This window comes from Gilbertella persicaria, assembly GCF_025201335.1.
Source record: "Gilbertella persicaria strain CBS 190.32 chromosome Unknown B0P05scaffold_19, whole genome shotgun sequence".
Taxonomy (NCBI): domain Eukaryota; kingdom Fungi; phylum Mucoromycota; class Mucoromycetes; order Mucorales; family Choanephoraceae; genus Gilbertella; species Gilbertella persicaria.
Window position 1 is genome coordinate 41,708 of NW_026251980.1, and position 22,810 is coordinate 64,517.

The following is a 22,810-nucleotide window of genomic DNA, read 5'->3' on the forward strand; positions in this document are numbered from 1 at the left end:
TTTTTCCCTCTGTTATGGCTTCTTTTATCAAGAACTCAGTTATGCGTACACCTTTACGTGCAGTCTGGGAAGTCTCTGGTTGCCAGACTGAGACTTTATTATGGCCAGCTAAAGCAACAAAGAATAAGACGATTCTTGTTTTTATACCAGGTAATCCTGGACTTGTTGAATATTATACTAGTTTTCTCGAAAGAGTCCATACCTCGGTTGCATCCCCTTCTTTTGAAATTATCGGAGGTAAGTCTAGTTAAATTGTAGGGAATACGTTGCTAAGAGAACAGTCTAGTGTCTCATAAGGGCCATTCAATTAATTATCATGAAGACAATAAAGACAAAGGCGTTTATTCACTTCAAGATCAAATCCAGCATAAAGTAGACTGCCTTGATACGCTCATCAAACAGAATGACCCCGATACTCGCTTTATCTTGATGGGTCATTCTATAGGCTCTTATATCTCGGCTTCTGTTCTCAAAGAGCGCCCAAATCATGGTATCTCTCGTATCGTTGCACTTTTTCCTACTTTAAGGGAAATTGCCATTACACCCAATGGTGTTCAAATCAATGTAAGTTGTTATTTTGTTTAAGACCCGCTTCTTATGTTGTCATAGCGTCTTGTAAATACAATTCCCTCGTGGGTATTTGGTGCTACTGGCTCAGTTCTATCGTGCCTTGCACCTCCTTTTCGCCAATACCTTGTCAAGTTGTTTACTGGACAATCAGGCGAAGGATTACAAGTGACAGCTCATCAATTGCTACATTCGAACGTGCTTAAGAATGTGATTACAATGGCAAGGTTTGAAATGGATACAGTAAAAGCATTAGACCATGATTTCTATACTGAACATTTGGACAAGTTTATCATGTATTACTCTGCCAATGATCAATGGGCACCCAAAGACCATTATGATTACATGCTGAAGCATTTTCCAAAAGGCAAGTATACGATACGTATATATATATATAATAACCGATATTAGGTAAAATTCATCTTTGTTCAGAGAATATACCACACGCTTTTTGTTTAGAGCCAAAACATGTTGAATATATGGCTAATAAAGTGTCTTGTTGGATTCAAGATGATTTAAAATAATAAAAATGGTATTTGCCACAGTAGTATTCGTGTAACGGCTTCCGAGAATATGACAATTACTGCAAATAGAAACACTCTCCGTATTCTGCAGAATCCAAATGCCAAGAATCGAGATATTAGTGACGTTTTTGAGGCTAAGCTGAGGTTAATGGTATCATTCCTGGTAAACACAGAACAATCATATAGGGAGAAATTGTTTTGACTCCTGTTTCTCTCTCTGTATAAGGCTGAAAAAAGGCTGAGGCTAATTTGTCAAAAAGGGTCATCTGTCGGTTACAATGGCGGAGAGTATGTATAAATAGCCACATACACAGATAAAAAAAATAAACTCCTTTTTCTCCTCTCTCTCTTTCTTTTTTGTAAACAAAATGAGACCTACTTATAGTCTATTTTGTTTATTCTTTTATACAATTTCATTTGTAACATGTATGTAAAGCCATTCCATTCTCCTCTAATTTTCAAATTGATAGGCCACAGTGTTGACAATAAACAATTATTATGGGTGGAACCAATAAAAACAGTAAAACTGGATATCGCAGCACGTTCAACTTTATTTTTCGAAAAGCGAGATATTTCACCCAATAGCCATTACCAACCTAATGCCCGTTCCCTGCAATTTGATGATTCTCTTAGACTTTCAGTAGACGCTTACAACAAGACAATGTATTTACATTTGTCTCCTAATTATGATCTTTTTCATCCTCAGGCTGTTGTTCATCAAGAAGGAAAATCAGTTAGAATCAATCCTTCAGATTATCGAGTCTATCGTGGTTATGTGGTTGATCCTATCTATTCAGACCATTATTGGATCAGTGGTTTTGATGACAACAATATGGAAGATCAACCGGGTATATTGGGCTGGGCCCGAATTACAGTCCGAAATGATATAAAGTAAGTAACAAGATATGTACAAGTACTTAATTTGTGTAGGCATCATTTAGACCACCCTTTATTTGAAGGTGCTTTTACACTGTATGGCGACACTTATCATGTTAAACTCAGGGAAAACTATTATCTCACAAAAAGAGACGATGATGCAGAACTCACTGAACAGCACTTGAATGCATATATGATCATATACCGTGACTCTGACACAGTTTTGCAAGACAGTCCCCTCGCAAATACAGCAGGTGGCTGTGGATTTGATAGACTGACACACACATCTGAAAAGATTTATAACCCATTAGAGATAAATATGGATTATACTGCCGGATTTGGTATGGAGAATAAACTTTTCGGTAAAACGCTTGTGAAGAGAGCGCCTCCTACTGGTTGTCCAACTACCAAAAAAAGTAAAGTAGATATAATGATTCTGCAGGATATACTTATCATTGTGTAGTCTTGTATATGGGTGCAGCAGCAGATTGTACCTATGTTAAATATTATCAAAATGCAGACAAGGCTCGTATGCAGATTATTAATGACTGGAATTCAGTCAGCAACGTCTATGGCTCGACATTCAATGTAAATATCGGCTTGATTAATATTACCATTATGGATTCTACTTGTCCTTCTACTCCTGTATCTTCAGTCAACTGGAATCAAGCATGTTCAACAGGATATTCAATCTCAAGTCGTTTAAGTGATTTCAGTCGTTGGAGAGGCAACATTGGTGATGATGGTGCTGGTCTATGGCACTTGATGACAAATTGCGCGTATGTAAACTGTTTTCTTTTTTGTGATACTTATCTTTGGAAAATAGGACTGGTCCCGAAGTAGGAATTGCTTGGATGTCACAAGTGTGTAACACTGGTACAACTCGTTCAAGCTCAAGTGGCGAATACACTTCAGGCACGGGTGTTTCCTCCATTAGTAAGTGACTCTTTTTATGAACACATAACTCATTTTTATCAAGTTCGCGATGAATGGAAAGTTGTTGCTCATGAAATTGGCCATGGCTTTGGTATGTCTATATTATACTGAGAATGAAATCTTATTGAGTTTGAAATAGGTGCTATTCACGATTGTACCTCACAGAATTGTCCATGTTCAGGAACCAGTTGTCAATGTTGTCCTTATAGTAGTACGCAATGTGATGCAGGAGGAAGATATTTTATGAATCCTACCAGCAATGCATCATCTGATGCTTTCAGTCCATGTAGTATTACCACTATCTGTACTGCTATGCCAAACTATTTATCTTGTTTAGAAGGTAAAGAAAAGATCAGATTTGTGTTTTGCTTATATATGTTCTATATAGAGCCTGGAAGTAGAAATGTCACTACTCTACAAATGTGCGGCAATGGTATCAAGGAGACAGGAGAAGATTGTGATACAGGTGGACAAGCAAGTAACTGCTGTGATTCTGCTACTTGTAAATTTAAATCAGGTGCTGTGTGCGAGTAAGTACTACATTATATAAAGAACAAGACACAAACCATCTATAGTGACTTTAATGATCTTTGTTGTAACAACTGTCAGCTAAGGCCTGCTAACTACACTTGTCGTCCTGCTTCTGGTGAATGTGATGTTGCCGAAGTATGTTCAGGAACATCAGGCGATTGTCCTAGTGATAAATACAAAGATGATCTCACAAGTTGCAGCAACGGCATGAAATGTGCCTCAGGCCAATGCACTTCGCGTGATGCTCAATGTGTGGCTCGTGGTACGACGAGCAACATCAAAAAGTCGTGCGGTGCAGATAACGGCTGTGCCATGTCTTGCCAAAACCCTTCGTCTGCCTTGTCCTGTATTATTTTCCCTGGTAACTTTATGGACGGTACTCCCTGTGGTATTGGTGGCGTCTGTAAGAGTGGATCCTGTGATGAAAGCAATTTTGGCAACAATGCATTGAACTGGATTAATAGTCACTTGTACATTGTTATCCCTGTAGCTGTTGTCGTTGGCTTACTTTTATTGTTCTGTCTCTTCCGCTGTTGTTGTTACTCTTATCCAGATGGTTACAACAATCTTGGCAAGACAACAATCTATACTATTCCCGGACAACAACAACCATATCCACAATACAGTGCTGGACCACAACCTTACTATCCACCACCTCCTCCACCACCACAACAGCCTTATTATGCACCTCCTCCAAACGGTTGGGTTGATCCTGCATTATACAATGGTCCACCTGGAAGTCGCGAATATCCTCAACAACCTGTGCCTGCTTATTCCCAAACAACGCCACACCATGATGCTTATGAATTAAATAATGCAAACAACTGGCAAAACAATCATACGCCAAGTACTCCTTTGCCTGGCTCACCTGCACCCAATTACAATCAAGTGTCTTCACCTTCACCTACACCAGCACCTCCACAACATGGAAGCATACCAATGGGAAACAGACCCTACAATGAAGGTGTCATTTAATTTGTATCATGTCAATTTTTCATGTATTTTATTTTGTGTGTATAAAATATCCTTGTTTATTTACCAAATTTTATTGCATATCAATACAATAAAGTATATCACATACTCTTTTTTATATATACAAACGTCATTTGATTGGAACATTAGATGCTTTTTGGTAATGTTAGCCTCGTTTTTATTCATAAAGACATGTTTAAAATGGAACATCTTTAAATGCAAAAGTAAAAATAAAAGATGTAGTATTGTATCCAGTAACTTAAGCAACTGATCTTCAGTGCCCTTCAGAGCAACCGCTCAGTAAAGGCTGGACATTATATGAGCATATGCTATGTCCAAATTTGCCTAAGAGGTACTGCTCTTTTACTAGAGAATATTTGTACAAAAATAAAACCAAGCGTTGTATATCAATACTGAATGAGGCATTTCTTTTTCCAAGTAATCATAATAAACTCGGAGAGCTTTGTGATCAAAGCTGACCAGACAAAACTAATACAAATTCATGCATTCTTGGCTGCATCATTGTCTCTAATCAAAGTCCTCAAGTCGACAGTCACAAAACTATGCTGATTCTCATTAGCTTTCTATTTTTTTCGTCTTTCTCTTCTCTTTTTTCTACTTGTGAATTGAATGTCATTCCATTTATAAGCATGCCTGAATTGTCAAATACAAAACCTTTGCGTGGAGACTTGAACAATCTCATGCATGAAGTGGATGCGTTTATTTCAGAGCTAAATGAAGATGGTACAATCACTACCCCCACACGTTCGCATTCACTTCAAGAACCACAAAGACAGTCTTCACCTATTTCAACCAATAGGTCCAATACAGTCACTTCTCGTCCCTCTGTAAGACAATGACATGTAATTCATTGTTGTCGAAACTCATATTTTGGTATAGGCCAAACAAAGACAAAACATAGTGACCACTGACAACTCTCATAATCGGCTTCCCAATACATTACAACATGCTTATTCTTCGCCTTCTTACAATTATTACTATGCAACACCACCCACGCCACCCTCTAGAAGTACGCTCAGATCATTACGATCGACATCCGCCACGCTTGTGGAACCAGGTATCAGTAGCACAACTTATTTTTATACACAGACAAACCAACCTCATCATCAAGATTATGTAAATACATACCTAACAGACACTCGAAAGCATCAAGAAAAGACAGCTGCTTATGAAGATGATGATACACCTTCCTCAAGTCGATCGTCTTCCTTTATGTTCTTGAATGAGAAGCACATTAGTACCTCTTCCACGAATCAACACACTTATCAATCACCCACAAGACCCACGGTGCTTACATTGCCGCATAAAAGATCTTCTTGTTCTTCCTCTTCTGTTCCTTCGCCTTCTAGTACGCCACCTGTTATTTCATTTCCTTCAACTTGCGCTTATATGTCTGTGCTTGGAAAAGCATTCATTAAACGTGTTCGAAGCTTAGAGCATGTACGTGAATTGTTTTGCGCCAATGAATATCCTGAATCATTCACAGGACAAGAAGCCACCGTAAGTGAGGAAAGAGAACATGATTTTTTTTATTGACACCTCTTTTTCACTAGAAAATATTTCAACATTTATTGGATGGTATTCCAGAAGCTTATTGTGTTATCGTGGCCAATGCATTTATGAAAGCAGCACCTTCTCTTTTTGAACCTATTCATTACTCTCAAAAATCAATCATTCAACGCACCTTTTTCAATTCAACAGATGAATATTACACATTACAAGAAGACAGTGATGATGTGCCTACTGGTCTTCTCACCAGTCTTTTGGAATGCTATACCTATGATTGTTTACCAGGCAAAGGAGGTTGTTATGCACCCCGATGTCCAAACAAACCAGAAGTATTTGATTTTGAGTTTAATGTACAAGATCCTTTACTTGAAATGACAATCACATCCAAACATCGCTCTTCAAGTTCAGAACATGCCACTCAATCAACTTTACAGATGGCCTGGGCTCAAAAAGTACCTCAGGCATTACTGGCCACATTGTCAAAAAAAGAAATTGCAAGACAAGAAGCCATGAACGAACTCATTTATTCCGAGCAAGTCTATAAAAAGGACTTACAGGTACTTGCAGAAGCAATTGTGATCCCTTTATCAGAGAAATCGAGTCTTATTCCATCACCCAAGAAACGAGCGGAATTTGTGCATGAAGTGTTTGGCAATTACAAACAATTGCTTGAAGTGAGTGCAGCTTTGTTTGACGATCTTGTGGACCTACAACAACAGTATGAAAATGCATGCATCCCTATGATTGGTGATGTTCTCATTAAACACTATGCGTATTTTGAAGACCCCTTTACACGATACTGCCCCCGTGTGTCTCTTGCGGAATATCTGATCAAAGAAGAAGCAAGAAATAACCCTGATCTTGAGAAATTCATGGCTCATGCTGAAAAGAGTAAACGTATGCGACGGCTTGCGTTTCGTCACTTTCTGTTGAATCCGGTCACTCGATTACAACGTTATCCTTTGTTACTAGATGCTATCCTAAAAAAGACAGAACCTGATCACCCAGACTATACTTACTTGTCGAAATGTTTGGATATGGTGAAAAAAGTCGCAAGTCAATCGGACGCTTTGGCAGACATATTCAAGAAGCGTGTCCAGATCTTGGAAATCAATGATATGATACGGTTCAAACCTGGCGAATACCAAGATCTCAAGCTGACAGATCCACATCGAAAATTGTATTATCAGGGGGATATCAAGCGTCGTAGTGGTGGTATCACCGAAGTCACTGAGAAGACAGACATTCATGCGTTTATCTTTGACCATTTGGCATTGTTGACAAAACCAAGAAAGTCAAGTGCGGCAGCATCTGTAGATGAATATCGTGTATGGAAAAGGCCCATTCCGCTTCAGATGCTTTATGTTGCTCCTTTGGCTACAGAGCTATCGCAGGCACCCACTTCTTCTAGCTTAAGATCCAACTCCCAAGCCTCCTTTTTAGTCACATTTACATTCCAACATCTCGGTCAACGTGGCGGTACTTATAGTTTTATGTGCACTGTGACGGAAAAGCAGAAATGGCTTAGTGCTATAGAGGAAGCCAAGGCCTCTTTAAAGAAGCGAACTGGCGAAGATGTGTTTGAAGTTGTAAGTTTGGACGATGCTTCATTTAGATATATGACCACGGGCGTTGGATCAAAACAAGCCAAAGTGACATGTACAGCACCATTTACAAGTGTTTCTGGAGAAAAGAAACTCGTAATTGGTACAGATACAGGTGTTTACATCAAAAGCATGACTGGCACAGGTGTGAGAAGGGTAGTATCAACAGAAGGAGTGACCCAACTTTCTGTATTAGAAAAGCATCATGTCTTACTTGTCTTGGCAGGTAATGTGGTATACATAGATAGATAGGATCATTGATGTTTAAGTAGACAAGACATTGAAAGCATATCCACTTGACTTGTTGGATTCAGCAGTGACAACAACGTCAGGAAAACCACCAGAACGCCTCGGGCAGGAACTGGGACAACACATTCATTATTTTCAAGTTGGTTTTTGTAACAATAGAGACCTCGTTGTATATAAAAAGAAAAAGAATACCTCCAGCATATTTACAGCACTTGAACCTCTTTATGATTTGCGAGAACCCAAAAATCAAAAATACATTACACACAAAACTGGCTTTATCATGAGTAATAGATCAAGTCATGCTTGGTTTAAAAGATACAAGGTAAGTTCACGATATGTAGGCCAAAGCTAACAAGTCCAAAAAAAAGGAATTCTATGTAGGTGCAGAATCAAACAATATCCATTTCCTCAAGTCAAAGTTGTTGATTGTATGTGAAAGAGGATTTGAGATTATTGATCCTGAAAACTTGAGTGTGGGAGGAAGAGATATACCAGACAAGATGGATCCTCAGTTTAATTTTGTTCATCGACAGGCAGATATGGTTAAGCCGATTGCCATGTATCGTATACACGATAAATTCTTATTATGCTACAGTAAATTTGCGTTCTATGTGAATAATCGAAATGGATCTCTAGTTCAACGAGGACCACAAAGGTAAGCTATACAGTTGAACATATGACATGCTCAAGATGACCCTCTAGATTACCACTACTCTGTGAGTGGGAAGGTACTCCTGAACATATTGTATATCAATACCCTTACATCATTGCTTTTGACCCTCAATTTATTGAGGTGCGTCATGTCGATACAGTACGTATAAAATCATTAAGATCTACGCTAATTTACATAAAAAAAGGGCGATCTTGTACAAATCATTCCAGGTGAACAAATGCGTTTAACTTATTATACATCAAACCCAACTCAAGAAGTTGACATTCATGGTTGTCAGACACATGCTAAAAGACCAGACCTTCAAAACATATTTTACTTGAAACTACAGAAAACAACTGCACGCAAATAGACACAATAAATAGAGAACAGCTGCATGCTGATAATATACTTTCTTAACATGCTTTGATTGTTAAACACTATGTACACTCATTCATTGTGCTTTTGCGTATGTATCAATTGATTTTTTTTTCTTAGGCTCTGCATAAATCTATCTCAGATTTTTTAAATGAAAAAAAAAAATAAACCCTATTTTATTTTATTTTTGGGGGAAGGTTTCATTACATTCAAGCAGCGGTTTTATAACATTCAAATTATATATGAATTATGAAGTTGGTTTCGCTTTATTATTTTTTAGTTCAGGAGAATACAGAAAATAGGATATGCTCTCGAATAGAAATAGGAGGATGCCAAGATAATTCTGCATTAGCAAAAGAAATACTGAAAGCGCTCCATGTGGATAATGACAAGATCTTATCAACCCTATATTTCTTTAAAGGGGAGGCTTTCTTTATATAGTAACGACTAAACGACAGGTAAAAATAGACAAATGTGAGCATTTCATTTGTGCACGACATCAAATTCCATAACAGCAACTATTTATAAAAATAGTTCTCCGAGGAAAATCGCGAGCAAGTTGTTTCCGCGGAACACCCTTATGCAAATAAAGTATATAAACAACTCCCTTTTTTTTTTCTTATTCTTTTCTTCTTATCGACAACAACAATGAACTCTATTGAATGCTTACAAGAAGAATGTCTGTTTGAAGACAAATATATCTCTAAGGAAGTTCAGTCCAGTCTGCATGAAGGTTATAGACTTTATCCGCTCAGATCCAATGATTATGAAAGAGGTTATCTTGATGTCTTGTCTGTCTTGACTGAAGTGGGCAACCATACACCTGAAAGTTGGCACAGTCAATTCCAATTCATGAAGAAGCATAACGATACTTGTAAGTCTAAAAGAGATCAACATAAGTCACTCATTAGATTAGATTTTACTGTTACTATTACAGACGAAACCAATGACCGTATTGCTGCTACTGGTACTATCTTGATTGAACATAAATTTGTTCATAAAAACGGTCTTGTGGGTCATATTGAAGATATCGCTGTGGATGCTTCTCATCAAGGCAAAAAATTAGGTTTGAGAATCATTGAAGCACTCAAATACATTGGTCAAGTCAATGGTTGTTACAAGGTCATTTTAGACTGTGCAGTCAAGAATATACCATTCTATGAAAAGTGTGGTTTTACACCCAAAGAGAGTCAAATGGCTTGGTATATTCCCCAAACTCAAGAAAAGTCCCATTTGTAAATTCATGCTATTAGAGATTGATACCCCCCCCTTTTTTTTAATAAAATATTATAAAATAGTAACTATTGTCTCATGATGCCATAAAGAAGCTATTGATTGTAAGTATATCAACCTTTGATTACTGTTTTACCTATATCTTTGGCTGTTCGTCCATGTTTATCTTGAATGTGTGTATCTACATGCATTTCGTGTATCAAATACTTGACAATGTCATCATGACCTTGTCTTGAAGCATGCATCAAAGGAGTCCAATAATCCCATGTATCCACAGCATTCCAATCTGAAGCTACTTGTAACCGAGCCAACAGTTTGAGTACTTGCAAGTGACCCATCATGGCTGCATGGTGAATCATATTTCGACCCAATGAGTCAGTATCGTTTAGATCAGCATTGGCATGAAGTAACAGATACTCTAGCAATGGCAGGTTTTGCGCCACTACTGAATCCAGCAAGATATTCCTGCCTGAATTGTCGCGGTGAGCTAATACAGTAGACAATGGTAGAGTAGCATGCGAGAGCAAATAGGTCGTGAGTTCATAGGCTATTTTTGTATCAGGCAAAGCTGCTGCTGCTTGAGTAGGGAATCGACCTGAATTGGTGGCTTGGGTGATTGCAGGTGGATATTGATTTGTTAAAAATGTAGATGCTTCTAGATGGCCTTCTTGTACTGCTAGATAAAGAGGGGTTCTTCCATCTCGCGTTGTTCTGTTGAGTAATGCACCTGCTTCTATCAACAACCTGAGGATATCCATATTCCCTTTGGTTGCTTTTGTATATTTTTCTTAATTTATCATATAGTTTTTTTTTTTTTTTTTACCTGCAATCATGATAGGTGTCCAATCACCTCTCTTCATTGCATTAACATCCACGCCGCATGTTTTGACAAGGTAAACGAGACAATCAAATGAGTCAATGGCTTCATGAATAGGTCTTCTGCCGTGTTCGTTTATGGCTTCAGGATCAGCACCGAGATCAACGAGTGATCTCATCGCAGACACGTTATGTGCTCGAGCAGCAAAATGTAGTAAAGTATCCCCATGTTCATCTTTTTCAGTTAATACCGGGTCTTGATATTGAACCCATGCTTCTAGTTGATCTCTATGATCAATGGCTTTAATCAATTTATGCATTTTATTTTATAAAGTAAAAGAAAGAAAGAAAGAAAAGAATAACAATAAGCTTTTCTTTATTTTATCTTATGACATCAGAATAGGAGCGTATGTCTCAAAAAAGAAAAGGAAGCATTTTGGTCTGTTTGGAAGTTGCTTTTACGTGTTCATGCTGTAATTGCCTTTTCTCTATCATTTCTAGGGGGGCGTTGAACATGATTTCCCGATTTGGATGACTACTGCTAAAAAACTCTTCCAATTAGACTTGTAGATCGGAAAATGGCAAGGAATACGATAGAAGGAAAATGAAGGTAAATAAAATAAACTCTTTGTTTTTATATATATATATATTTTCTTTCTTTTTTCTTTTTTTTTCTTTGTAAACATGAACAACTCTTCTGCGTCTTATTTGTCTAATTTATCATTAAATGATTATCCATCATACAATACTACGGGAGACAAACTAAACCAAGTACCACACAATGACAGTACATTTAACGAGTTGCCACCCAATAATCAGCCAGCCTCACCCACCAGTAATGCACTTGCTGGTGTCTATTCAAATACTGGTTTTGACATGATCCAAATCCTATCTAAACTTATTCATAGGTAAATGAGTTGTTTTTTCTTTTTCTTTCTTACTCTGCGTAGTCACTCATGATGCATAGACCAAATCCTCAGATTCAGTTAGGCCCAATTGATCTATCTTGCTCATTTGTTGTGTCTGATGCTCGTCAATATGATTGTCCGGTTGTCTATTCTTCACCTGCATTTGAACGATTGACAGGATACAAGAATGAAGAGATTGTAGGCAAGAATTGTCGCTTCTTACAGAGCCCAGATGGTCAAGTGACGTGTGGTTCAAGACGCCAACATACAGACAATCAGGCTGTCTATCATCTAAAAGCACAATTAAATCAAGGGAGAGAACACCAAGCGAGTATCATCAATTATAAAAAAGGAGGCCAGGTAACAATTGAAACTCAATTTACAAATATAGACAAACTCATGACGAATCCTCCATTCCTCTTTTTAGCCTTTTGTCAATTTGGTTACAGTCGTACCAACCTTTGGCGATAATGGTCAAGTAGATTATTTTGTGGGTCTACAAGTCGATTTAGTAGAACAGCCTAACTCTATTCTTGAGAAAATGAAAGGTAACCCTTAACATAAGAGTATGAAACAAGTCCACTCATCCATGTCTAGATGGCACTTACTTAATAAACTATCATCAACCAATGAATGTCCCTCGTTCTATTTCTCCTCCACGTAAGTATGGCCTCTCAAAATATTTACAAACACATGTGATTGATATCTATTACTGTGGCACATAGGTAACAACAAACTTTTGTTAGATTCTTCATCTGCAATGGATGAATACTTTCGAGAATTACCAACTAATCTTTGCAGTAGCAATAGTACTCAGAATGGGGAAAGCTGTAATAATGTCAGCAGTAGTAATAACAGTACAGTCATACAGAAACCAGACATTGTTGGCCTCTTAGACCCTGCTCAAGTTGATCTTGATGCTACCAACAGTTCAAACAATGAACATCAGCTTCAGAAAGAATGGAACAAGGTCTTGTTAGACCAAAGTTGTGATTTCATTCATGTCTTATCACTCAAAGGCGTGTTTCTTTACGTGTCTCAGTCATGCAGAGACATGCTTGAATATGAACCCAAAGAACTGGTTGGCAATCTACTGAGCTCTATCTGTCATCCCTCGGATATTATTCCCGTCATGCGTGAAATCAAAGAGACAACCATCAACCCTGATAAAGTGATCAACCTACTTTTTCGCATCCGACGCAAGTACTCTGGTTATATCTGGATAGACTGTCGAGGTAAATTACATATGGATCAAAGTAAAGGTCGCAAGTGTCTTGTTCTTTCGGGTCGAGAACGCCCTGTTTATTCTCTCATGAGCCATCAAATCACACCCTCTTTAGCAAGTCCGATTGAAGAAGACACAGAATATTGGGCTAAACTCAGTTCAGCTGGTTTATATCTTTATGTTACACCTACATGCAAAGATGTGGTAGGATTTACTTCTGATTCCCTTGAACAAGAATCTGTTTACCAATATGTCGAAAACAGCGCAGTGACTGATATCACAAAGGCATTGGAGATTGTTAAAGAAGGTGGTATTGTCAAGGTGCCACACACATTTCTGAATGCTAAGGGAACATATGTACGTGTACTCAGTACATTTTATCCTGGTGATGCAACGCACGGTTCTTCTTTTGTCTTATTACAAGTCAAACTGTTGCCTACAAATCAAGACTCGAATAGTTTACAGATGAGCAGTTTTACAGCTAATGGAAATTTGGCTGGAGCAGAAGGACACAATATCTTTCCTGAATTATCTACACCTAGAAGTACCAATTGGCAATATGAATTACATCAATTACAACAATCAAACAAGCGTCTTAGAGAACAACTGGATAAATACACCAACCCTAATAAACAGAGAAAAAAGGTAAATAGATAAGTATAAGCGTATCATCACTGACTCGTTTGCAAAGAAATCAAAAGCGAATGATTTTCCTAAAATGTGTGCTAAATGTCAACGCAAGGATTCTCCAGAATGGCGTAAGGGTCCTAATGGTCCTAAAGAACTCTGTAATGCTTGTGGTCTAAGGTATGCTAAGTCATTAGGGGCACAGAACAAGAAATAGTATATATACATTTTTTTTAGTTGAGCATACCCCCCTCCCAATTCATCTATTTAAGCACATGTAAATACACTTTGCACATCTAAAGAAGAAAGAATGTTTTTTTTATTGATTTAGTATCTTTTTTTAAAATCTATTTCGAGATTGTATGGACCAATAATAAAGTTTCCTTGCATTAATAGTTTGTCCTTATGAATAGAATCTTTAGGTAAAGTCCAAGTATATTTCCTCACTATATGTTTGTTAGTATCTAATAAAAAGAGAGAGAGAGAAGAAAAAAGAGAACTTACATAACATGGATAATATAACGCGTTGTTCATATAAGCTAAAATTCATGCCAATACATTGTCTCGATCCATTACTGAAAGGGACATAGGCCATTCCTTCACCTGCTTCACGCACAGATGCTTCTCCAGTTTTAGAAAATCGATCAGGATCAAAGACTTCAGGATGTTCCCAAACTTTATTGCTATGCTGAAGACCAAAGATATCCACACTCACAGGTGTACCCTTTGGAATAAATGTGTTTGATAGAAATGTGTCTTGGGTAGCAATGCGAGGTACAAGGCCAACAACAGGGCCATTGATTCTTAGTGTCTAGCAGAACCATAAACAAAAGAAGCAGGACGCTATGAGTTTACCTCTTTGATGACTTGGTTTATATAGTCAAATTGTTTTGCTTGATCTATGGTTGGTATGATATCCATGGGCGCATCACCAAGAACACGAATAGCCTCTTCTCTTGCTTTTTGTTGAATATCCTACACACAAATGATGAATAAGATAAAAATAAAACAAAAAAAGGTTTACACTTACAGGATGTGTAGCTAGATAATACATAGCAAAAGAAAGTGTATTTGAAGTAGTATCATGGCCAGCTAAAAAGAACAAACAAATATTGGTCTAATGTCTGTTAGCATTGGCTAAAGTGATTCACATTTACCTGTAATTCTTGATTCGATAAAATGCCTTCTCCTCTCTTTTCACTTTCAATCATCAACGTCAAGAGATCTTTTTCATTCTCTTCCAAATCCTTGTTCTGAAGGTCTCCATTCTCTATCTGCTCTCTTTTGTGAACAATCATGGCGTTCAACATGTCAAGAAAACGATTCAATTCACGGTGCATGGCTTGACGTTTTGGAAATAGCCATAATAAACTTGTATCAAGAACAGGAAACAAGAAAAACATGATGCTTTGTAAGCCTCTGTTGATAGTGTTATACGTTTGTACCCAAGCATTGTCTTTTTGACTTAATGCATTGAAATCAAAGCCTATCGTTGTCAATCAGCAATGTCAAAGTAACCGTAGATTATTACCAAAACCAGCTTTTCCAATGGCATCTAATGTCCACCTTTCCATTAGATCACCCACATTTGCTCTTGAACTATCGTTTTCCTCAATCACTTCAAAAAGCTGTTGTGTGAGACTACCGAATAACTTGACAGGTGCTGAACGATGGAAAGCTGGATTCGCTACTTTTCTTTGACTTTTCCATTTCTCACCATTGACAAGAAGCATACTATTGCCACCTATAAATTTGGAAACAAAGGTACGTTCATTTTTACGACTGATATCAAGTTTAGGATAGAGTTCTAAATAACCATGAGTTTATCTCAAAAGAATCTCTCCTTTTTCTGTAACTTGCCACTTTTCAATAAGATTTGTTTGACATCTTTAGGGTTTGTCACCATTAACAGCCAACCAACTCTTGCAGGTTTCTTTATGAACATCAGTAAAACAAAAAAGAAAAAGAAAATACCATTGATTCCATACCATATACAAACCACAGCTTTCTTTTGTATCTATCTTGGGCATGACTGTTCTATATGCACGATCCCAGTAAGATTCCTTTTGAATAACAGATTGAATGAGTTCGAAATAGGATTGATACGGCAGATGACGAAACTGCTTTGGAGGTTTCAATAGACGGTCCTGAACATAATAAAGAAAAGTAAGAGCAACTGCTAAACCAATGCCAATGGCCTTGTTGCGTTGTGTGAGCCGAGGAAGAATCGTATCCCGGTAAACGTCTACAAGAGACTGAGTCATAGTAAGAAAAAAAAATGGAGAGAGAAAAAAAAAAAGAGTAATATCCCTTGTCTGTTATGGGTTATATAGGTCATGCATAAATGACGTTAAGCCAATGAAAGCGGTTTGAAGAAGTATTTGCATACATATGATAAGAGAGATGTAACGACACTAGTACTTAATTTTTTTGAGGCTGTGCACTGCCTAGCATGAGCTTTTATCAAAAGTTTAAGAGTACACCAATTGAATGGTTCAGGGTAGTGAAATTTATAATCTTAACAAGTTTTTAAGATCACATTATTATACCGTTGTAACCATCACAAAAACAGACAAACACACAAAATTGAACAACCACATATAGGAGCTACAAAGCCTGTTTATACACGCAGAGATGCTCAAGATACCTACAGACTATGTTTAATAACATATAGAGTACATTTGAAGTTGATTTGAACCAAAGAAAGCGACTTGTAAAAACGGCCAAAACGACCATTCGACCAAAGGGTATTAGTCATGAAAGAAGCTCGTTTAACAACTTCTGATCTTCTTTTGAACGCTACAGGACAAAAAATGAAGCTATAGACAAGCTTAAGTACTCAAGATGTGTGTTGGAGACTATAGTTTTGGATGAATGTGTTTGCGTAACAGTTGTACTATAAAAGTGGTATGAGAAGAATGAAAAACCTCGAAAACGTTTTTGTCTATTCACTCAATATTTTAGTAGCAAAGCTGTTGCTCTCTTTATACCAATAGACTCGGCAAGCAAAGATATACAGCTTTTGTCACTACACCAAAGTCCAACAACCGCTATTTCATTTTTTTCGCGTAGAGAGTGGCCCATCATACTTTCAGTCTCCGAAGGCGAGTCATTTTTGTGTGGATGATACTTTGATGCCACTAAAGATGCACAAAACCAAAGAGATAGCCAAAAAGTCTATTAGCAAGAAATAAACACAAAGCACAGAAATACTTAGATATAGCAACAAAAGGTGGAAACCATATGTATCCCATATCCTTAGGCATAACAAAAGTATGCATCACAGCTAAACGTCGCTGTCTTGTGTCCGTTTACTCTGTTACCGCATTATAGATAGACTCTATTTTTACTTCTTTATGTTCTTTGGTACTCTAAAAAGCGCCTAGTATCTTTTTGGAGTTCATTGCTAATACATTTTATACTGAGTCTTGTGCAAAAATGCCCAAAAATGCTTATTTTTTCCACACGATTTTTTTTTCAATAAAGTGTAGTAAACCTTTCATTGTTATTCGACTGCTTTTTCTTTGAATCAATAAATCATGTAATCAGAGTCATGCCATCAAATAAAATAGCCTATAGTATTGCAATAATAATCATCTTGTTATTTGATAAAGGACAACTTCTATTAACTTTTTTAAACCCCAAAAGATTTAAAGCGTAAGTAGCTTATGCTACATGACAGCTCAATTAGGAAATGCTGCAGAATAAACTTAAATAGCTCCCAAGAATGGCAGTTTTTTATTGTATACTATGGCACTTTAAAAGTGTTTGCTTTTATTTTTCTATGAAAGGTTATAAACGCCAAAGCCAAGACTACTTTCACTCTACTTTGAAAATATCAGCGAATATTAGTTCTCATTCGGCCTTAATAAGATCTATTTTTCTAAAAGAGAAAGACACTCTGTTAGACGATAAGTAATGGAACTCTATTACCTGTCAAAATGCTCTTTTTCTAATTGTAGCCTTTTCTTTTCATACAAGAAAATATTCAGACAAGGTAATTTTTTCGGCGCCCTTTGTACACTTTCGGCGCCCTTTGTACACTTTCGGCGCCATTGATGTATTCTTCGGCGCCGATGAGCTTTCAAAAGCAAATAAACTGCTCCTTTTCGGCACCTCCGTATCTCCTTTGTTTTCTTTTTGTTTTTTTTTTCATTAGAGTTTATAAGCACAGTTAAAGAATGAAATAGAGAAAGGCATACAAAATAAGATACCCTATAGTGAAAAGAGAAAAGGTTTCAAATGGAGTCGTTGGCGTATAGGTTAAGGAAATACTAAAAATACAGGTTTGTTTATCTATATGCATATGCAAATCTAATGTATGGTGACAGGAATATCTCTTGTTTTAAATGGCTCAGGGTTAAGCCAATTTTCAGGGTCAAGGCCATAGGTCGTCTTTGGCCAGTAATCATCTTCATCTTCATCTTCTTCAGGGAAAACCTCTTTGCCATCAATAAACTCAGGTTCCGGTTCAGAAATATCGGGTGCTTCTGTGGGTTCGTCTCGAATTTGATTATCTTCATTTTCGTCTTCGTCTTCCTCTTCTTCTTCATGGTCGTCTTCTTCGTCGTCTTCTTCCTCATCATCGGAGTCTTCATTAGAAAATGCATAATCTTTCTCTTCAAACATCAATGAATCCAAAGGTTGTTCTTCAATTATATTTGTTAATATAGTAGGCGCAGCCAATGAAACAGGGTCTACATGAGCAATTTCTTCCTCAATAGGTTCCTCCTCAGCATCAAAGGCAATATAGCGATTACAATTCAAGTCCCAACTCTTGAGCAAAGAAGCGTTTTGGCATTCCTCCACAGTCCAGGTATCACCATAGGTAATGGGGTAGAAAAGACAGTAATAGTAAATTATGGTCAAGACGAAAAGCACACACACAGCAGCTTGAACAACACGAGGCATGCGTTTCAATAAAAAGTCAAGACAGACACCTAAGGCCAGCATGGCGAAATAAAGAGCAGACATGTAATGGTGCAACGATAATGGTCGGCCCATTCGGAGGAAGGGAAGATAATGCATTGCCCAACCCAACACAAAGAAACTAGCATAGGTCTCGTCAAATGCACGCATGCCGCGATATCCCCGCTTTTCTCTTAATTGAATCACTCCAAAGAAGATCAACAGCGTCATGACAGCAACGGCAGATGACCAATAGACAACAGGGTTACCTAATAAAATGATTTGGTATGTCTCGTCAATGAAAAGATGTCGACCTGCTAAAAGAAAAGGCCATGCATAGGGTTTGCTTTGATCAGCGTCTTCTTCTTTTTCTTCTTCCTTTTCAAGTTCACGATGAACAGTCCACATTGCCTTGTTGATGTGAACAAACTTTTCTAGAAAGTTGGGACGATGTTCAGGAAGCATGGTAGTATTGAAGGGCAAGAGAGAGTTTTGTGTGTCAATGACCATCCACATGGCTGTATCTTTCAGGCCTTCTGATATACAAGAGACTTCTTGTTGATGGAAACCCCATTCAGGAAGTCGATGAAAATTAGAATACAGATGACAGTTTTGATTTGTGTGTAACAAGCGGAAATGACTACGACGCGGTTCAAGTTGTTTACCAGCGTTGGAGTATTTGGTATTGGCTTCTATCTGAACTTGCCAATAGTCATTAGAATCACCTTCAAATCCTGGATAGCCATAAGCGCTGATATTGAATGTATTAAGTTCATGTTCTTAAATATGTCTATTTTACCTGACTTCCTTATGATAGTCTGTATCTGTAATAGGAGCAGCAAAATCATGACTATGCAATTTACGAGGTACTGTCTTGACATGCTCAAGGCGAATAGTATCACCATGACGTACATATTCCAACCAAGTTTGATTGTCGTTTGCCAATACATCTTGAATGACTGGCTTGCTTTCATTTGCTTTTAATATTCTCCACCAGTTATTGTCGTCTTTAAAAGGATAGAGTGTGACTTGTTGTTGAAGGGATCCTTCTGGATAGTTGGCAAGATGAGAATGAAGATATCCGCCCATGGTTTTGAGATGGCGCATCGTAATAAGTGATCCATAAGTAATAGCTACACACTCGTATTAGACAATCAAACTTTTCCCTATTCAAAGAAGGCTTACCAAGAGGTGCATCGACAGGCTCTATTCCTTTTAATTCATTCTGTGTCTCAAATTGCATCAAATGATCTCCAGTACCAGATTTATTCAGAATAGCAAAATGAACATAAAATGTTGTCATGTAGATAGCCAAAGGCACGCCCATCAAACACAGCATGCGAGATGTAAAGTGAGCTACATACTGGCTCTGACATTGAAGACATGTATGAATATCGATTCACAAAAATTGTAAATGCCTTACCTTGCTGACTTGAAGATCACCGAGAATCTCCCATAGCTGTTTAAGAGCACACATGCCAATGAGACCCACAGTAAAGAAACCAATCCATTTAACACTGATTGCACAACCTAATCCAACACCTGTCCATAACAACCAAATCCACCAACTCTGATGAAAAGCCCTATTAAAGTGTAAGCACCTATACGTCAACAGTGTTGTATCCCTTACTGTTGCTTAGAAAACCTAATCCAAGCAAAAACGGCAAATGCGACAGAAAGTAACAAATAAGAGTCCAATAGGATGAAGCGGTGATTGGTTATCCACCCATTTTCTGAATTGTAGAGTTAATTAAGCAATTAAAAAAACGTGCGTTGTGTTACCAAAACAGGCTGCCAAGGCAACGATAATAGCAGCGATATGAGAATGTCCAGCATCACGCATCGTTGTGTAAGCAAGGGGGACAACAAGTGCGCCCATCAAGGCGCTTGTTGTGCGCATAGCAACAAAGGGAATTTGCTCTGTATAAACACTAAAACACACTCAATTCACGAAAAACGCTTATTTCATATTACCTCCCCACTTCATCCACATCAAAATCACCTTTGTATCCTGACATCCAAGCAACAAGAGCCAACAGTAATTTTGCCAGCTTCATGAAGCCATTGCCTTTTTTAGTATTTTGTGTCTGTGCTTCTTTTTCTGACTTACAGGCGGATGAATATCAAAAAAGAAGGAGCGAGTCATATATTCAGTAATGTATTTACCAAAATGAACTTCATCAAAACTACAGACATTGAGGACATTGAGTAGTATGAGAAAAACTTACACTATACGTGAAGGAAAGCCCAAATGTTGAAATCGAACAGGAATCGAAATAAGGAACAACATGGTTGCTATGATAAGTTCGCGTTCCTGACATGTCACCTGTTGCTTTCTGACAGTCTCGGCTTCTTGGCGAGATTCTTTGACAGACACTTTTTTTCTCTGTCTAAGTTTAGACATACTAAGCAATGACTTTAATGAAAGAAAGAAAGAAGAAAAGAAATAAAAAAATAAATACACTGCGTTTTATTGTTGGTGGCAATTCGCTAATTCAATAACTGAACCTTAAAATCTAAATTAAGCAAACGATGCTTTCATTGTATCTAACAAGATATCTGCGTGTTGACGCTGAAAGGTCAACATGGGACGAAGTCGTACTGCGCGATCACCACAGCCACCAATATTGACACCGCGTTGACGCATATCGGCCAAGAAAGTATCGCGTTTAGCAGCATCAGGCAGATCAAATGCAATAAAAGCACCTTGACCTCGAACATTTTCAATAGGAGTGGTAGCCTCCATGTCTCTCAAGCTCTTTTGGAGATAACTGCCTACTTCTTGAACATTCTGAAGCAAGTTCTTGTCCTTGATCTCTTGAACGATAGCAGCAGCTTGCATAGCACGGACTGGATCACCCATCCATGTATTGTAGAGACGATAGGGTTGAGAAGGACGAAGGCGGGGATGTAAGAAGAAACCAGCTGCTTGGAATTTTTTAGAGAAGGTAACCATATCAGGAGGACTTGGCAATTGCCATGCCTCATGTGCCCAAAAAGTACCCGTTGCACCAACACCCGTTTGGACCTCATCCACGATAAACAAAACGTCATTTTGTTGACAAATGGCCTGAAGTTGTCTAAAAAACGCAGGGGAAGCTATGTACTTGGTCAATGCATGTTATGGATATGCTGGCTTTGAACTTACCATGATTATCACCGCCTTCAGATTGAATAGGCTCAATGATGACAGCAGCAACAGGCTTCTTTGCATTCACAATAAGTGATTCTACATGATCCAAGGCTTCTTTTTCTACTTTCTGATTATGCTCAACATGATCCTCCAAGGGATACTTGAGTAAAGGAAAAGGAGCTTTGGGCCAATCAAAAGCAGGAATATCAATTTTGTGAATTGCCTTACTAGCCGTGGCTGTCAAGGAGCCAAACAAGCGACCATGGAAGGCTTGTGTGAAACTCAAGATAGACATATCGTCGGGTGAGCCTGGTGCTTGGTTCTTCATACAGGAGCTCAATTCTTGAAGGCTGAATTCCTTGTTGCCCCTTCTTTTGGCTGCCTTGTACATGAATGCAGTCTTGAAAGCATTCTCATTAGCGCATGAACCACACATGACAGTAAACACATTCGACATGCCTTTAGGAGCCACAGCCATAAAAGCGTCTTGGACTGAATCAACCCAATCTATGTTTGGATTGACACCGAGTGCAGCTCTATTGATGTTTAGCTAGATGTGTCGTGAACACACACTTACCTATTGGCCAATGCTGTCTGGAAAGCAGGTTTTTCTGCTAATGACAAAAAAGCAGGATTATTGTAGCCGATAGGAATAGAGGCAATTTGAGCAAACACGTCCAATAAGGTATTGCCATCTGCATCCACAATATAGTTACCCTTTGATTTAGCAAAGTCTAAAAGGTTTAGTTGATTCTACATGAAGCTTTTTTTTTACAGATCGAGTACACCTTTTGCCAAAATGATGTCGCAAAAAAAAAAGTTAAAGTGTCGTATATTTTTAGAAAAGAGTGTCGCACAAATCAAGAAAAGAGTGTCGTGCTTTTTAAAAAATCTTGAAGTTCAATAAAACTTATGGTAAAACAGTAAAAACTATGGATGATCAGTAAAATGTCTTTATCATCAATACAAATGTTATAAAGTCGATAAAGAAAAGTGAACTTTTTGATATTTAATGATTTCGTGGGATTTTATTTACACCTTTTGAAAGTGAGTGAAGACATTGTTTGTTGATAAAGCGACGACTTAGGGGGAAAACATACCATAGTAATCTTTGTTACTATGAATGTGCTCCCTAGACTGGATA

General features: G+C 37.8%; 9 protein-coding genes across 9 annotated transcripts; 5 read left to right on the forward strand and 4 right to left on the reverse strand.

Annotated features, from left to right (window-relative positions):
- Positions 1–14: 14 nt before the first annotated feature.
- On the forward strand, positions 15–978 carry B0P05DRAFT_469724 (uncharacterized protein; the record flags this gene model as incomplete). Its single annotated transcript, XM_051574509.1, has 3 exons — positions 15–237; positions 338–564; positions 610–978. 3 exons carry the CDS (start codon positions 15–17, stop codon positions 976–978), a joined length of 819 nt encoding a protein of 272 aa, XP_051434942.1.
- Positions 979–1,424: 446 nt separating this feature from the next.
- Positions 1,425–4,531, forward strand: B0P05DRAFT_509783 (Metallo-peptidase family M12-domain-containing protein). Its single transcript, XM_051575595.1, has 9 exons — positions 1,425–1,517; positions 1,562–1,982; positions 2,022–2,383; positions 2,431–2,746; positions 2,794–2,903; positions 2,947–2,994; positions 3,043–3,243; positions 3,292–3,433; positions 3,479–4,531. Exons 1-9 carry the CDS (start codon positions 1,460–1,462, stop codon positions 4,407–4,409), a joined length of 2,589 nt encoding a protein of 862 aa, XP_051434943.1. The 5' UTR covers positions 1,425–1,459; the 3' UTR covers positions 4,410–4,531.
- A 495-nt stretch (positions 4,532–5,026) lies between these two features.
- Positions 5,027–8,990, forward strand: B0P05DRAFT_540880 (CNH domain-containing protein). The gene is made up of 7 exons (XM_051578115.1): positions 5,027–5,254; positions 5,307–5,927; positions 5,981–7,766; positions 7,813–8,111; positions 8,158–8,444; positions 8,492–8,600; positions 8,647–8,990. The coding sequence occupies exons 1-7, from the start codon at positions 5,057–5,059 to the stop codon at positions 8,809–8,811; spliced, it is 3,465 nt and encodes a 1,154-aa protein (XP_051434944.1). The 5' UTR covers positions 5,027–5,056; the 3' UTR covers positions 8,812–8,990.
- Positions 8,991–9,462: 472 nt separating this feature from the next.
- On the forward strand, positions 9,463–10,086 carry B0P05DRAFT_540884 (uncharacterized protein; the record flags this gene model as incomplete). Its single annotated transcript, XM_051578116.1, has 2 exons — positions 9,463–9,831; positions 9,871–10,086. Coding segments are annotated over 2 exons (554 nt in total), but the record flags the coding sequence as incomplete, so codon positions are not given.
- Positions 10,086–11,281, reverse strand: B0P05DRAFT_540887 (ankyrin repeat-containing domain protein). Its single transcript, XM_051578117.1, has one exon. The coding sequence runs from the start codon at positions 10,805–10,807 to the stop codon at positions 10,163–10,165; it is 645 nt and encodes a 214-aa protein (XP_051434946.1). The 5' UTR covers positions 10,808–11,281; the 3' UTR covers positions 10,086–10,162.
- Positions 11,282–11,530: 249 nt separating this feature from the next.
- On the forward strand, positions 11,531–13,951 carry B0P05DRAFT_540891 (putative white-collar-1c protein). The gene is made up of 6 exons (XM_051578118.1): positions 11,531–11,773; positions 11,833–12,133; positions 12,201–12,321; positions 12,371–12,433; positions 12,499–13,643; positions 13,690–13,951. Exons 1-6 carry the CDS (start codon positions 11,550–11,552, stop codon positions 13,840–13,842), a joined length of 2,007 nt encoding a protein of 668 aa, XP_051434947.1. The 5' UTR covers positions 11,531–11,549; the 3' UTR covers positions 13,843–13,951.
- B0P05DRAFT_540900 (cytochrome P450) lies at positions 13,952–16,036 on the reverse strand (the record flags this gene model as incomplete). The annotated part of the gene is made up of 8 exons (XM_051578119.1): positions 15,614–16,036; positions 15,486–15,558; positions 15,157–15,432; positions 14,783–15,111; positions 14,656–14,742; positions 14,481–14,600; positions 14,130–14,436; positions 13,952–14,071 (listed from the first exon to the last, which is right to left on the reverse strand). Exons 1-8 carry the CDS (start codon positions 15,887–15,889, stop codon positions 13,953–13,955), a joined length of 1,587 nt encoding a protein of 528 aa, XP_051434948.1. The 5' UTR covers positions 15,890–16,036.
- A 1,593-nt stretch (positions 16,037–17,629) lies between these two features.
- Positions 17,630–20,972, reverse strand: B0P05DRAFT_540910 (Dolichyl-phosphate-mannose-protein mannosyltransferase-domain-containing protein). Its single transcript, XM_051578120.1, has 10 exons — positions 20,762–20,972; positions 20,644–20,719; positions 20,508–20,584; positions 20,316–20,464; positions 20,164–20,266; positions 19,957–20,116; positions 19,719–19,902; positions 19,333–19,666; positions 17,955–19,284; positions 17,630–17,909 (listed from the first exon to the last, which is right to left on the reverse strand). The coding sequence occupies exons 1-10, from the start codon at positions 20,935–20,937 to the stop codon at positions 17,889–17,891; spliced, it is 2,610 nt and encodes an 869-aa protein (XP_051434949.1). The 5' UTR covers positions 20,938–20,972; the 3' UTR covers positions 17,630–17,888.
- Positions 20,973–21,054: 82 nt separating this feature from the next.
- Positions 21,055–22,769, reverse strand: B0P05DRAFT_571454 (4-aminobutyrate aminotransferase; the record flags this gene model as incomplete). The annotated part of the gene is made up of 4 exons (XM_051581374.1): positions 21,055–21,632; positions 21,682–22,202; positions 22,244–22,419; positions 22,767–22,769. 4 exons carry the CDS (start codon positions 22,767–22,769, stop codon positions 21,055–21,057), a joined length of 1,278 nt encoding a protein of 425 aa, XP_051434950.1.
- Positions 22,770–22,810: the final 41 nt, after the last annotated feature.